Raw genomic sequence first — 10,772 nt, forward strand, 5'->3', positions numbered from 1 at the left:
CCCTCCCCGCCCCCCCCCCGCTTCCTCCCTGGCAGAGAGACTGTTTCCTGGCCAGCGCTATTTCTGCCCATCCGTTTCCAGAAGGCGGGGGTTCCAGTCACCCCCTCCTCAGCTCCCCGAAGTGCCCTCCCAGTCCCCCGGGAGCCGGGGCTGAAATAACATCTGGCCAGGATGTGGAGGGCATCAGAGGACAGAGGGGTCCTGGGGCGCAAGGCGGGGTGGGCCGGGTTGGGCGAGCAGGGGGGAACTGAGGAGGACTCTGCGGTTGGGTCCCCGTGGGGACGACTTAGAAGACGGTGGAGGACGGGAAGAAGGTGGAGATGGCAGGAGTTTGAAGGTGACTCCTGGGAGTCTGGATGGGAGATTGCACGGGGTTAGGCGGAGGTGAGCGGACTGCAGAGGGAGAGAGGCCCAGTTGGGGGCGCAGTGGAGCTGCAGGATGGGGAGGGGCCGTGGGCAGGGACAGCAGGGGGTCACGGGGGCGAAAGGGGTGAGACCGAAAAGGAGGAGAGCGCTGGAGATGAGAGAGAGCCCGGCTGAGGGGCAGACAGAAGAGCTAGAGATGGGGCTGCGGGTGTCCTGCGATAGAGACTGACCACAGGCCTGGTGACTACGGCACGGGGACCAAAGGGGCACTCGGGGGAGCCTGAGGTGAGGGGTCGGAATGGCGTTAAGAATGGAGCTGGGAGCCGGGCGTGGTGGCGCAGCCTGTGATCCCAGCACGCGGGAGGCTGAGGCGGGAGGATCGTTGTGAGTTCGAGACCAGCCTGGGCTACACAGTGAACTCCAGGTCAGTCTCAACTATGCAGTGAGACCCTGTCTCAAAAAAACAAACACACAAAGAATGGAGATGGGGTGGTGGTGTGGAATGAACTGTGTCCCCTCCCGCCGGAAAGATATGTGCAGTCTGGACCCTCGTGTTCAGAGCATGACCTCTGCGGGGAAGAGGGTCTTTACAGAGGTCATGGGCTTGTAGGCCTCATCCAGTAAGCCTGGTGTCCTTAAGGGGAAATTGAGGTACAGAGAGAGGCACACACCGAAGATGACAGGAAGAGACAACAGGGTAATGCCACGGGGACATGAAAGAGCAGAGTGATTCATCGGTGAGCCAAGGAGCATCCATGCTGTTACAAGCCAAGCATGGTGGTGCACTCTGGTCATCCCAGCACTCAGGAGGCTGAGGCAAGAGAGTGCTGTGACTTCAAGGCCAGCCTGAACTACATAGTGAGACCCTGTCTCAAAAAAACAAAAAAGAAAAAAGAGAGAAAGAAAGAAAGACTGGCAAGCTGCCAGAAGCACAGGGCGGTGATGGTGGTCGGGGAGGACTGCGGGTTGCTGAGGCCGTGAGACAACACCCTCTGCCGTCCTAAGCCATCCGCTTGTCGACCTTTGTCACGGCTGCCCAGAGACCCACCCGGGTAGTACCGGTCCGGGGTCTACAGCCTAGAAGTGAGGTTCAAGGTGGAGGCCAGGGATGGGGCTAGGACTGGGATGGACTTAGGGGTGGGGTACAAGGTTGGCAGTGGGTGTTGGAAATGGGATCGGCTTGAGTTTGCCTTGGGGAGGAAGAACAGGGCAGGTAGGGATGTGGAGAGTGTGGGACCTGAGCAGGGTTTGCAAAGGCTGGGCGAGGTTGGAGTTTCACTGGATGTTGGAGTCACAGGCGAGGTCAATGAAGACAGGGTCATGGGTGGAGGCTGGACAGGAAGTGGGGACACTGGTGGTGCCTGGTCAGGAGGGGATTAGCTCCGATCCCTCCGTTCCGGGACAGGACCCTCACTCACCTGACAGTGGCTCCTTCATCTTCGGGGGCTCTCGGACCTTGGGTGGGGGCTCAGGAGCAGCCTCTCCTGCAGGTACCACCCTCTCTGCCAGGGATGCACGCCGGGGCTTGGGCCCTCGCCCCAGCCGCAGAAAAGCCAGCCTCCGTGCCGCGTCCCCAGCCTCCTCCTCCCCGTGGGTTCGGGTGCCCTGAAGCCGGGCCAGCAGGCCGAAGTCTGCAGAGCTCCTTCGAATCCCTGGGCTCAGCACTCGGCCCAGGAAAGAACGGGGCTGCCCATCCCCAGGGCTGCCTGCCCGGCGGCCTGGGATCCAGCCCAGCCGGAAGGGGCCCAGGCCCACCAGCTTCTCCAGGGTGGCACGACGGTGACACGAGGTTCCGTTGGGCAGGGGCCCCGGCTCCCCGGGCTCTTCCTCCAGCCCTGGAACTTCCTCAAAGGGATTCCGAGATGTCCTCAGGGGCAGGGTCCCCGCCCGGGGCACCTTAGGGTCTGTCACCCCTAGACTCTTCAGGATGGGCATTTTGACAGGTGGGCACCTGGGGAAAAGGAAAGACCATCGATGGCATTGGTGACAACGGCTCTGTGCCCAGGACACTGGTCTGAGCACTTGGTAACCCCGAAAATCTGCAGAGTCCTACATGGGGGGCTATCTGTCACCCCCCCTCTTTTGTGGTACTGGGAGTTGAATCCATGGCTTTTGCCTTGAGCTGCATCCCCAGCCCTTTTTTATTTTTTATTTTGAGACAAGCTCTCCCTAAATTGTTCAGTTCCTCAAACTGGGCTTGAACTTGCGGTTTTCCTGCCTCAGCCTCCCAGAGTGCTTGGGATTACAGGTGTGCTCTCTCACACTCAGCTCATTGTCCCCACTTTGCACATGAAGATTTCTGCAACTACAAGAAGCTGGTGGATCAGTGCCATTGTGAATATGCGAAATGCACTTTTAGATTGTTTGAAATGGTGGTTTTTGTTATGTGTATTTTACCAAAATGAAAACAAACCAAAAAACTTAGTAGATCTATGGCCTGCCCTGTCTGTGCAGGAGACTAGATCAGACCTGGTCCCTGCCCTTGAGGGCTCACAGCTTCCTGAGTCCCGCCCCTCCCACCTCTAAATTTATCTCTTTCCCATCTTTGGTCCTTCTTCCTCCCTTCTCCTGGCTCCTACCCCACACGGAGCCCCCGTATATTTCCCTTCATCACACTCCTTCCTGGTTTCCAGCCTCCAGCCTTCACACCTTCACCCATGTTTGAAGACCTTGATATAGCTCCTCCATTTCTCCTGAGCCTTCCATGGCTCCCTAGTGCCCTTGACACAAAACTCAGACCTCTCAGCCTGTGAGGTCTGGGAACTGTGAAGTTCATCAGTTTTATCCTGCCACCTCCTTCTTCTCCCGTTGCCTTCAGGCTCCTCTGTGTTTCTGCACCCCACCCGCCACAAGCTAGAGATTGAATCCAGGGCCTAAGCCCTGAGCCACATCCCCAGCCCTTTTTGTTTTTTATCTTGAGACAGGGTCTCACTAAGTTGCTAAATTGCCCAGGCTGGGCTTAAACTTGTGATCCTCCTGCCTCAGCCTCCCAGAGTGCTGGGTTCACTGGTGTGTGCACCACCACACCCAGCTTGCCTGTCCTAAGCAGCAGCCTGTTTTTGAGACCCTGGGACTCAGTCCCACTGTGCCTCCTCCAGAAAGCCCTCCTTGATCACTAGGCTGGGCTAGGGCCCCCTGGGGGGCTCCCTGATTCAGCCCTGCTCAAGCTGGGTCCACCTGTCCTGGGATGGGTCTGTGTCCCACGCTGGCCTGGGGGCCTGGCAGGGCAGGGCTCGATCTCTCTGGGTCACTACTGTGTCCCCGGCTCCAAGCAGGCCCTCTGGGATGGGTGCTCAACAGGAAACAAAGGAAGGAAGGAGGTGGACAGTTCGTTCCTTGGATGGGGAGGTAGACATTAAGTCCTGGGAGAGGTCACTGGGGAGCAGGCCGCACAGGCCTGAAGCCCCGAGGCAGGAGCTCGGGCTATCTCCTCAGGGCACTGGGGAGCCACAGACGACTGCACGTGGTTGTTTGTTTGTTTGTTTGTCTCAGTGCTGGGGATCAAACCAAGAGCTCTGTGTCTGCTTGGTAACGCTCTATTACTGAGCTACACCCTAGTTCATGATTTTGAAAAGCGCCCCTCTAAACTGGGTGTGGTGGGATATCCCTGTAATCCCAGCACTTGGGCTGAGGCAGGAGGGCTGGGAGTTCAAGCCCAGCTTGGGCAATTTAGTGAGACCCTATCTCAAAATAGAAATTAAAAGGACTGGTGATGTAGCTCAATGCAAAGGCCCTGGGTTCAATCCCCAGTATCACCAAAAACAAACAAACAGTTGTGGTGATCCCAGCACTCAGAGGCAGGAGGATCACCACGAATTGGAGGCCAGCCGGGGCAACACAGTGAGGCTGTGTCAAAACTAACAAACAAGAAAAACATAGAGGACAATATACACTTGTAATCCTCGCTGTAGCTAGTGCAAAAATTTGCACTATGTGCATTCCTTTCATTCTGTGTTTTGTTTAGTTCCACTCCAAATGTACTGCGTTGCCCTGATGCCTCCCCAGGTCCCGCTGCATGCAGCCTTCTCCCAAGGGAGCTGGCTCATGTTCGGCGCTGTCTGCCCATCTGGGCAGATCCACACCCTCCACCTCCATCACCCATGCCCAGAGCGGATGGGCACCCAACTGGCTCCAGACTCTCCGTAATGGTAGCACACTGTCTGCATCCTGCAACGTGGTGTTTGCCTTTTCTTTTGCGCATGTTAGGAACGTGTGAGTTTTAGCTATGTCCATCTCTATGGCTCCGGTTCATTTGTTTTAAGGGCTGCATAATATTCCCCCGTGTGACTATGATACATTTGGGTTAATAAAGTGCCTGAGGCTCACTCGGTCTACTACTGCTGAAACTGTGGCTGGCTTGTTTGGAACTGGGAGAGGCTTCTGGGCAGGCGAGGGGCAGGGTGGTGTGCGAGGCCGAAGGGAGACCTTGGGGTGCTGGTGCTGAGGGCACTGGCTGGGCTGGGTAACAAGCACTGCTTTCTGGGATGATGCACTCCCTTCTCTGCCCATTTCAAGCTGTAGACATCAGCTGTTGCTTCTCAGCCCTTCTGTTTCTAGGAACACCGCCTGACCTCCACCAGTCTCCATGGTCCCCTGTCCTCCGGGAGGCAGTCACCATGGCAACCCTTGCCTGAGCCCCCGTGGCCAGTCGATACCCCCCCAACACTAGGTTCTCAAACTGACTTCGGCTTCCACAGGCCTCATCCCGAAATGGGCTCCGACATCCCCCCAAAGTGTGACCACCACCCCATAATTTCAGGCTCCAATTTCCCTCCAACTGCCCAAAGTCCAAGCTGCCCAAATTAGAAATGCCACTTCCCCAAGCAGCCCGACAGCCCCCACCTATGCCCAGTCCCCCCAAACTATGCCCAGCGCTCCGCAAAGCCAGAGGCAACATTTGCCCCAAACCGGCCCCGACCTCTTCCCCCTTCCTGGCTCCCACAGGCCCTCTGCGAGCTGCCCCCACATCCTGCCCTCCAGCGCCCTCTCTGCCTCCCAGGCCGGCCCCTGACTCACTTCCAGGCACCCCTCAAGCCCCCAGCGCTGGCGCCCCTCCAGGATGTCTCAGCCACCAGAGCTTCCCTCCTGGGGCCCCTCCTCCTCTTCCTCGCTGCCAGCCTCTCTGCGGCTCGGTGGCCTCTGCACAATCTGGCCCCCAGCAGTCCCCAGCATCTGGACTCCACTGCACTTGGAAACTGCCTGTCCCAGACCCAACTCCAGCCAGTCCGGCCCCAGTCTGGTCCTTTCGCCCGGTACAACTCTGTCACCAGCCGCCCGGTCAAGCTCCCCACCACCTCCAGTCCCAACCTTGGCCAGCGGGGTCTCTGCCACCCCCGCTTCATGTCTGTGAGCCCAGCTCTGTGTCTCAGCCCCGTCTCCCAGGATGGAGTGAACACTGGGTCCCCACGGGCCTCACCCTTCCCACCTGGACTCTGGCACAGCAGCCCCACTGTCTCCCTCTGCTCTCTGCCATCCACGGTTCCAACCTCCCAGAGGTCCCCCCGTCTCCCCGCTCCCCAGGTCTCCCCTGCACAGCCTCCTGCTCCCACCTGCTGCTCCCACCTCCTGTCTTCTCGCTGCCGCTGCCCCACGGCCAGGCTCTGGCCCCAGCTTCTCCTTTGTCCTCCCTACCCTGTCCCTTCTGGGTTTGGGGCACAGGTCCTTCCTGGGCCTGTTCTCTGAGGGGGTCCGGGTGTGAATCCTCCCACCTCCCCCAGCACACTCACCGTGGTCCTCTGCGCCCGTCTCTCTGTCCCCACTGATGTCCTGTCCCCAGCCTCCTTGGGCCAGGACTGCAGCGAGCTTGGGTCTGAGGAGGGGGGGCTTGGAGGAGGACAATTTCCTGTCAGGAAACCCCTCCCTCTCTGGGGCCAGGGCCGGGAAGGCCTCATTATCTGTCTGCCCTTTTAGGCAGCCTGCGGTTGGGCTGGGAAGGACAAGGCCCACAGCCCTGTCCCCACCCTGCCCCAGGCCGGAATCCGCCACCCGCCCCGCCTGCTCTTCACGCCTCGAGAGGTGACAACGCCATCCTGGGCACCCCAGGCAAGCGCCCCTGCTGGACGGGAGCCCAGAGCAACCAGTGGCACTGGGCTGAGACCTCCAGAGGGACTGTGGGGTCCCCGGAGCAGCACACTGCTCTGCAGGGCCCCAGTGTGGGGACAAGGCTAGGATGGCCCACTGGCTCCAGAAGCTGGGGACACAGGGGAGCGGCACAGGGCATGGCTTTGAAACCGTGGCTCTGCCTAGGAGCCCTGCTCGCCTGCCTTTGTGGTCGTTCCCGCCTTAAGGCCATCATCTCTGGGGCCTACTGCAGTGAGCTCTCTGCCAGGGGCACAGATCTGCCCGTCAGCTCCTTTCCAGTGCCTCCCACGGTCTGAAACGACCAGGGTCTGTGTTTGTGCCTCAGTCAGGGCAGCAGAATGGGCTCCGCTGGCCTTGCTCACCACCTTGGCCCCAGACGCAGCCCAGCCCATAGTAGGTGCTCAGCAAAGCCCCGCAGACAGCTGGTCATGGTAAGCACACCTGTAAGGCCAACACTCTGGGAGGCTGAGGCAGGAGTGTTCTAGACAGCTAAGAAATATTCCAGGCCCTCAAGGGAGTCAGTGCAGAGGATGAGAGCATACTATGACCGGCTGGAGGCACATCTGTCAAAGGCCAGGCCTCAGGAAAAAGACAAAGTGACCGGGCCTCCAAGTCTCCCCAAGGGATAAGCAATAACTTGGAGCTCATACTCTAATTGGTATCACCTGGTTCAAATCCAGATGGACATCAGTCATCCAGGTGGGTGACCAGGACCTCCTGATCCATCCCTGCCTAAAAAGGTCTTTGTTCTTTCCGTGGACACTCGCTGCTTGACCTGCTTCCCCATTGGATAAATATTACCTAAGTAGCTCTACTTGTAATCTTATTGGTTGATCACAGTTTGGACCACATTGTACCCACCTCCTAATTTTGCGCTATAAACTTCCTTTGTAAAGTGGGGTCCACAGCAACCTACCTTGGGTTCCCTCCTGTCTCTTAGGAGCTCAGTTATTTTTTTTGGATACATTTTTCCTACTCATAACCTTTGTTATTCCTTAGCATTCATTCTTTGATTTGGGGGCACGTGAACCTGGTGTATCTGACATCTAGCAGGTTGGGGTTACATTTGTTTTCTGTATATCAGGAGGATTGCAAATTTGAGCTCAGCCTCCACTGTTTAGCACCTCTGGGAAATTCTGTCTGAAGAAAAAAAAGTAAACCCTGTAAATGGGGACATTGGGCTGAGGTCTGGAGGGGGCTTTGGGAACGGTCTTTTTTTTTTTTTTTTTTTTGATACCGGGGATCAAACTCGGGTCCTGGTGCTCACGCGGCAGGCACGGGAACCACTGAGCTAAAACCCAGGCCCTGGCAATGCCCTTCCTGCCAGTTAAATGGGTGAGGAAGAAGGAGGCAGAGTGTGGTTGGGACTAAGGTGTGGGGATGGGGTGGGTGGTAGTGGATATGGGGTTAGGGTCTCTTTGATAAAACCTCGTAAGGGGGACATTGGGCGGAGGTCGGGAGGGGGCTTTGGGAACGGTTTTTTTTTTTTTTTTTTTTTTGATACCGGGGATCAAACTCGGGTCCTGGTGCTCACGCGGCAGGCACGGGAACCACTGAGCTAAAACCCAGGCCCTGGCAATGCCCTTCCTGCCAGTTAAATGGGTGAGGAAGAAGGAGGCAGAGTGTGGTTGGGACTAAGGTGTGGGGATGGGGTGGGTGGTAGTGGATATGGGGTTAGGGTCTCTTTGAAGGCTGGGTTTCAGGGTCAGAGGGCTGTTCAGGGGCCCATTCACGGGCCTGCGTGTGTTCAGCAACCGTCCTCGGCCGGGGTAGAGGGGGCTTTGGGGTTGCAATCAACAATCTGTCTCTGGGAAGTGAAGATGGCAAGATACGAAGACCCCTGGGCCTGAATCCTCAGGACAATAGGTGGAGGGCAGGGCGAGGGGCCAGGGCAGCCTCCCGGGTGGCGCTGGGTCCCCAGTGCGCTGTGACACTGTCCAAACCTCTCTTCCCTTCCCCTTCTGTGGGGTAGATACTATGGATTGAACCCCTAGAGTACAGAGCTACATCCCCAGTCCTTTTTATTTATTCTGTTTTATTTTGCTTTTTTTTGAGATGAGGTCTCCCTATTTAATTCTGGCCTTGAACTCACATTTAGCCCAGGCTGGCCTTGAACTCATGGTGACCTTCCTGCCTCAGCCTCTGGAATGCTGGGATTACAGTCCATGCTCATCATTATTTATTATTATTATCTTTAGCACTAGGGTTTGAACCCAAGGCCTTCACACTGAGTGACATCCCAGCCCCTTTTTTCTTTTCTTTCCTTTTCTTTTTTTGAGACAGGGTCTTACTGTGTAGTTCAGGCTAGCTTTAAACTCATGGCAACCTTCCTGCCTCAGCCTCCCAAGTAGCGAGGATGACAAAGGTGTGTGCCATCATTCCCAGCTCTCCTTTCTTTCCTTTTTAATTTTTTTAAAAAATGAGATATAATTCTTAAACCATAAAATTTGCCTTTTAAAACATGTGCTCCTGGGTCTTAGTATATGGACAAGGTTGCAGCAAGCATCACTTTCATTCAATTCCAGAACACTTGCATCACCCCAAAAAGAAACCCTGGACCCAGTAGAATCACACCCCACACCTCTTTCAGCCTCTGACACCCACTAAGCCACTCTTTGTCTCTGTGAATTTGCCTATTCTAGATGTCATATAAATGTTTTGTTTTGTTTTGTTGAGACAGAGTCTGGCTATGTAGTTCAGGCTGGCCTCGAACTCGTGAAGATCCCCCTGCCTCAGCCTCCCCCAGGCTGCAACGACAGGTACTTGCAATCATGCCCTGCTACATCGTATAAATAGAATCATATACCTTTGAGTAGACGTCTCATTAAATTTAAGGTTTCCGAGCGTCTATCTGCTTTGTGCCCTTCACCCTCATAGTCCAATCCTCAGCCTCCCTCACTTTGGAAATGGAGTGGAGACCGCATGGAACTAAGGGGGAGCAGGGGGAGGAGCTCTCGTGTGTCCCATGTATGTAAGGAGGCGATCTGCTGTCCCCATGTGGTGCATGGGAGAATTGCAGCCATCAACAAGGGTTGGGGAGGACTGGGGGGCGACTCAGACCCCCATCTTACTTCCCTAAGTTCCAGCCCTCACCCCGCAGAGACTTGGAGGTCACAAAGCTTCTGGAACCACGTCCTGAACCCCTCCTCTCTGCCTCCAGCCTTAAAACTTCTCAGGCCTCATTTGCTAAATAATAGTATTAATGAAATTCTAACCCTCCCTCACCCTGATAAGCAATTTACTTACATTCTTCTAGATTTTTTGCATACTAAGGTTGCTGCTGTTATTCTTCGAAACAGGAAACCATCGTGGTTAAGAGCCCAAGTTCTGGAGTTTGGTGGGAGAAGTGGAGTTCAAATCCCCACTTGGTCACTTTCCACGTGGAACTTTTCTTCCTCCGGCCTGTAGGATTTCCTCTTCCATGGATGCATGGGTAAGGGTGGTCCCTACCTCTCGGAAAAGACCCGGTGTTGAGAGCCCAGCATGGGAGCCGCCTCCGTGAATCCACGCAACTAATGTCCTCAACCCGCCATAGGCTGGTAAATATCGATTTGTTACCTTTGGCAATTTCCATGAGGTAAATATCCTCACCAGGGGCAATTTCTTGTTAGCACGGTGAGTCCCTGAGAGCCCTTGGGGGCAGAGATACACAGTAGCCCACTCTTCTATAGCAATTTCCTAAGTATACAAAAGGTGCAAACTACGTGAAGATCACAGAAACTAGGAAAATGAAGCGAAATGATCAGGATGCGATGCGCGTATAGTACCTTTGCTTTTAATATAGTTTATTTAATTGCATGTTTGCATAATTTAATTAATCTTAATAATGGCCGTGGTTAACAACCAGTTCCAAAATTCTTTCATTTTTAACAATCAGCTTTCCGGAGGTGGCCCGGTACCCTGCTGTGGTTTTCGGAAAGGGCCACGGAGGCTCGGGAGGATAAGCAGACTTTGGAACAGACGGGGCAGGGCGTGGACCGGGAAAGGCCACTCAGCCTCCGCGCACCCGGGGCTGGAAGACACGGTGGTCCCCGCGGCGCTGCGTGTGTGGCCCGGGCCCGGCCCCCGCCTCTGATCTCCCTCTCTGGGTCTCTTTGTCTCGGCCTCTCCGCCTGTCTGGGTTACGGGTCTCCGTCCCAGTCTTTGTCCCTCTCCGCGTCTCCCCTCGCTCACTTTCTCCCCGCGGCCCCCTCCTTCTGTCCTTCTCTTTTGTGTTTCTGCTCTTTGCCTCTCTCTCTGGCCATCTCTTTGTGTCTCTGCCTTTGTGTATCTCTCCCCATCTCTCCGCGCGCCCCTGGGCTGGCGCTTGGCCTCGTTGCCTCTGC

The 10,772-nt window shown here is 55.8% G+C and overlaps 1 protein-coding gene across 1 annotated transcript in view; it reads right to left on the reverse strand.

Annotated features, from left to right (window-relative positions):
• Positions 1–6,279, reverse strand: part of Exoc3l2 (exocyst complex component 3 like 2) — a 20,128-nt gene extending 13,849 nt beyond the window's left edge. Inside the window, exons 1-2 of the mRNA XM_033766004.1 lie at positions 6,093–6,279; positions 1,779–2,317 (exon numbers count right to left, since the gene is read on the reverse strand). Of these exons, the coding sequence (XP_033621895.1) occupies positions 1,779–2,301 (523 nt within the window). The 5' untranslated portion in view covers positions 2,302–2,317; positions 6,093–6,279. The remainder of the gene's footprint in view (positions 1–1,778; positions 2,318–6,092) is intronic.
• Positions 6,280–10,772: the final 4,493 nt, after the last annotated feature.

Source organism: Fukomys damarensis, unplaced genomic scaffold (genome assembly GCF_012274545.1).
Source record: "Fukomys damarensis isolate Sample0158 unplaced genomic scaffold, DMR_v1.0_HiC HiC_scaffold_19, whole genome shotgun sequence".
Lineage (NCBI taxonomy): Eukaryota > Metazoa > Chordata > Mammalia > Rodentia > Bathyergidae > Fukomys > Fukomys damarensis.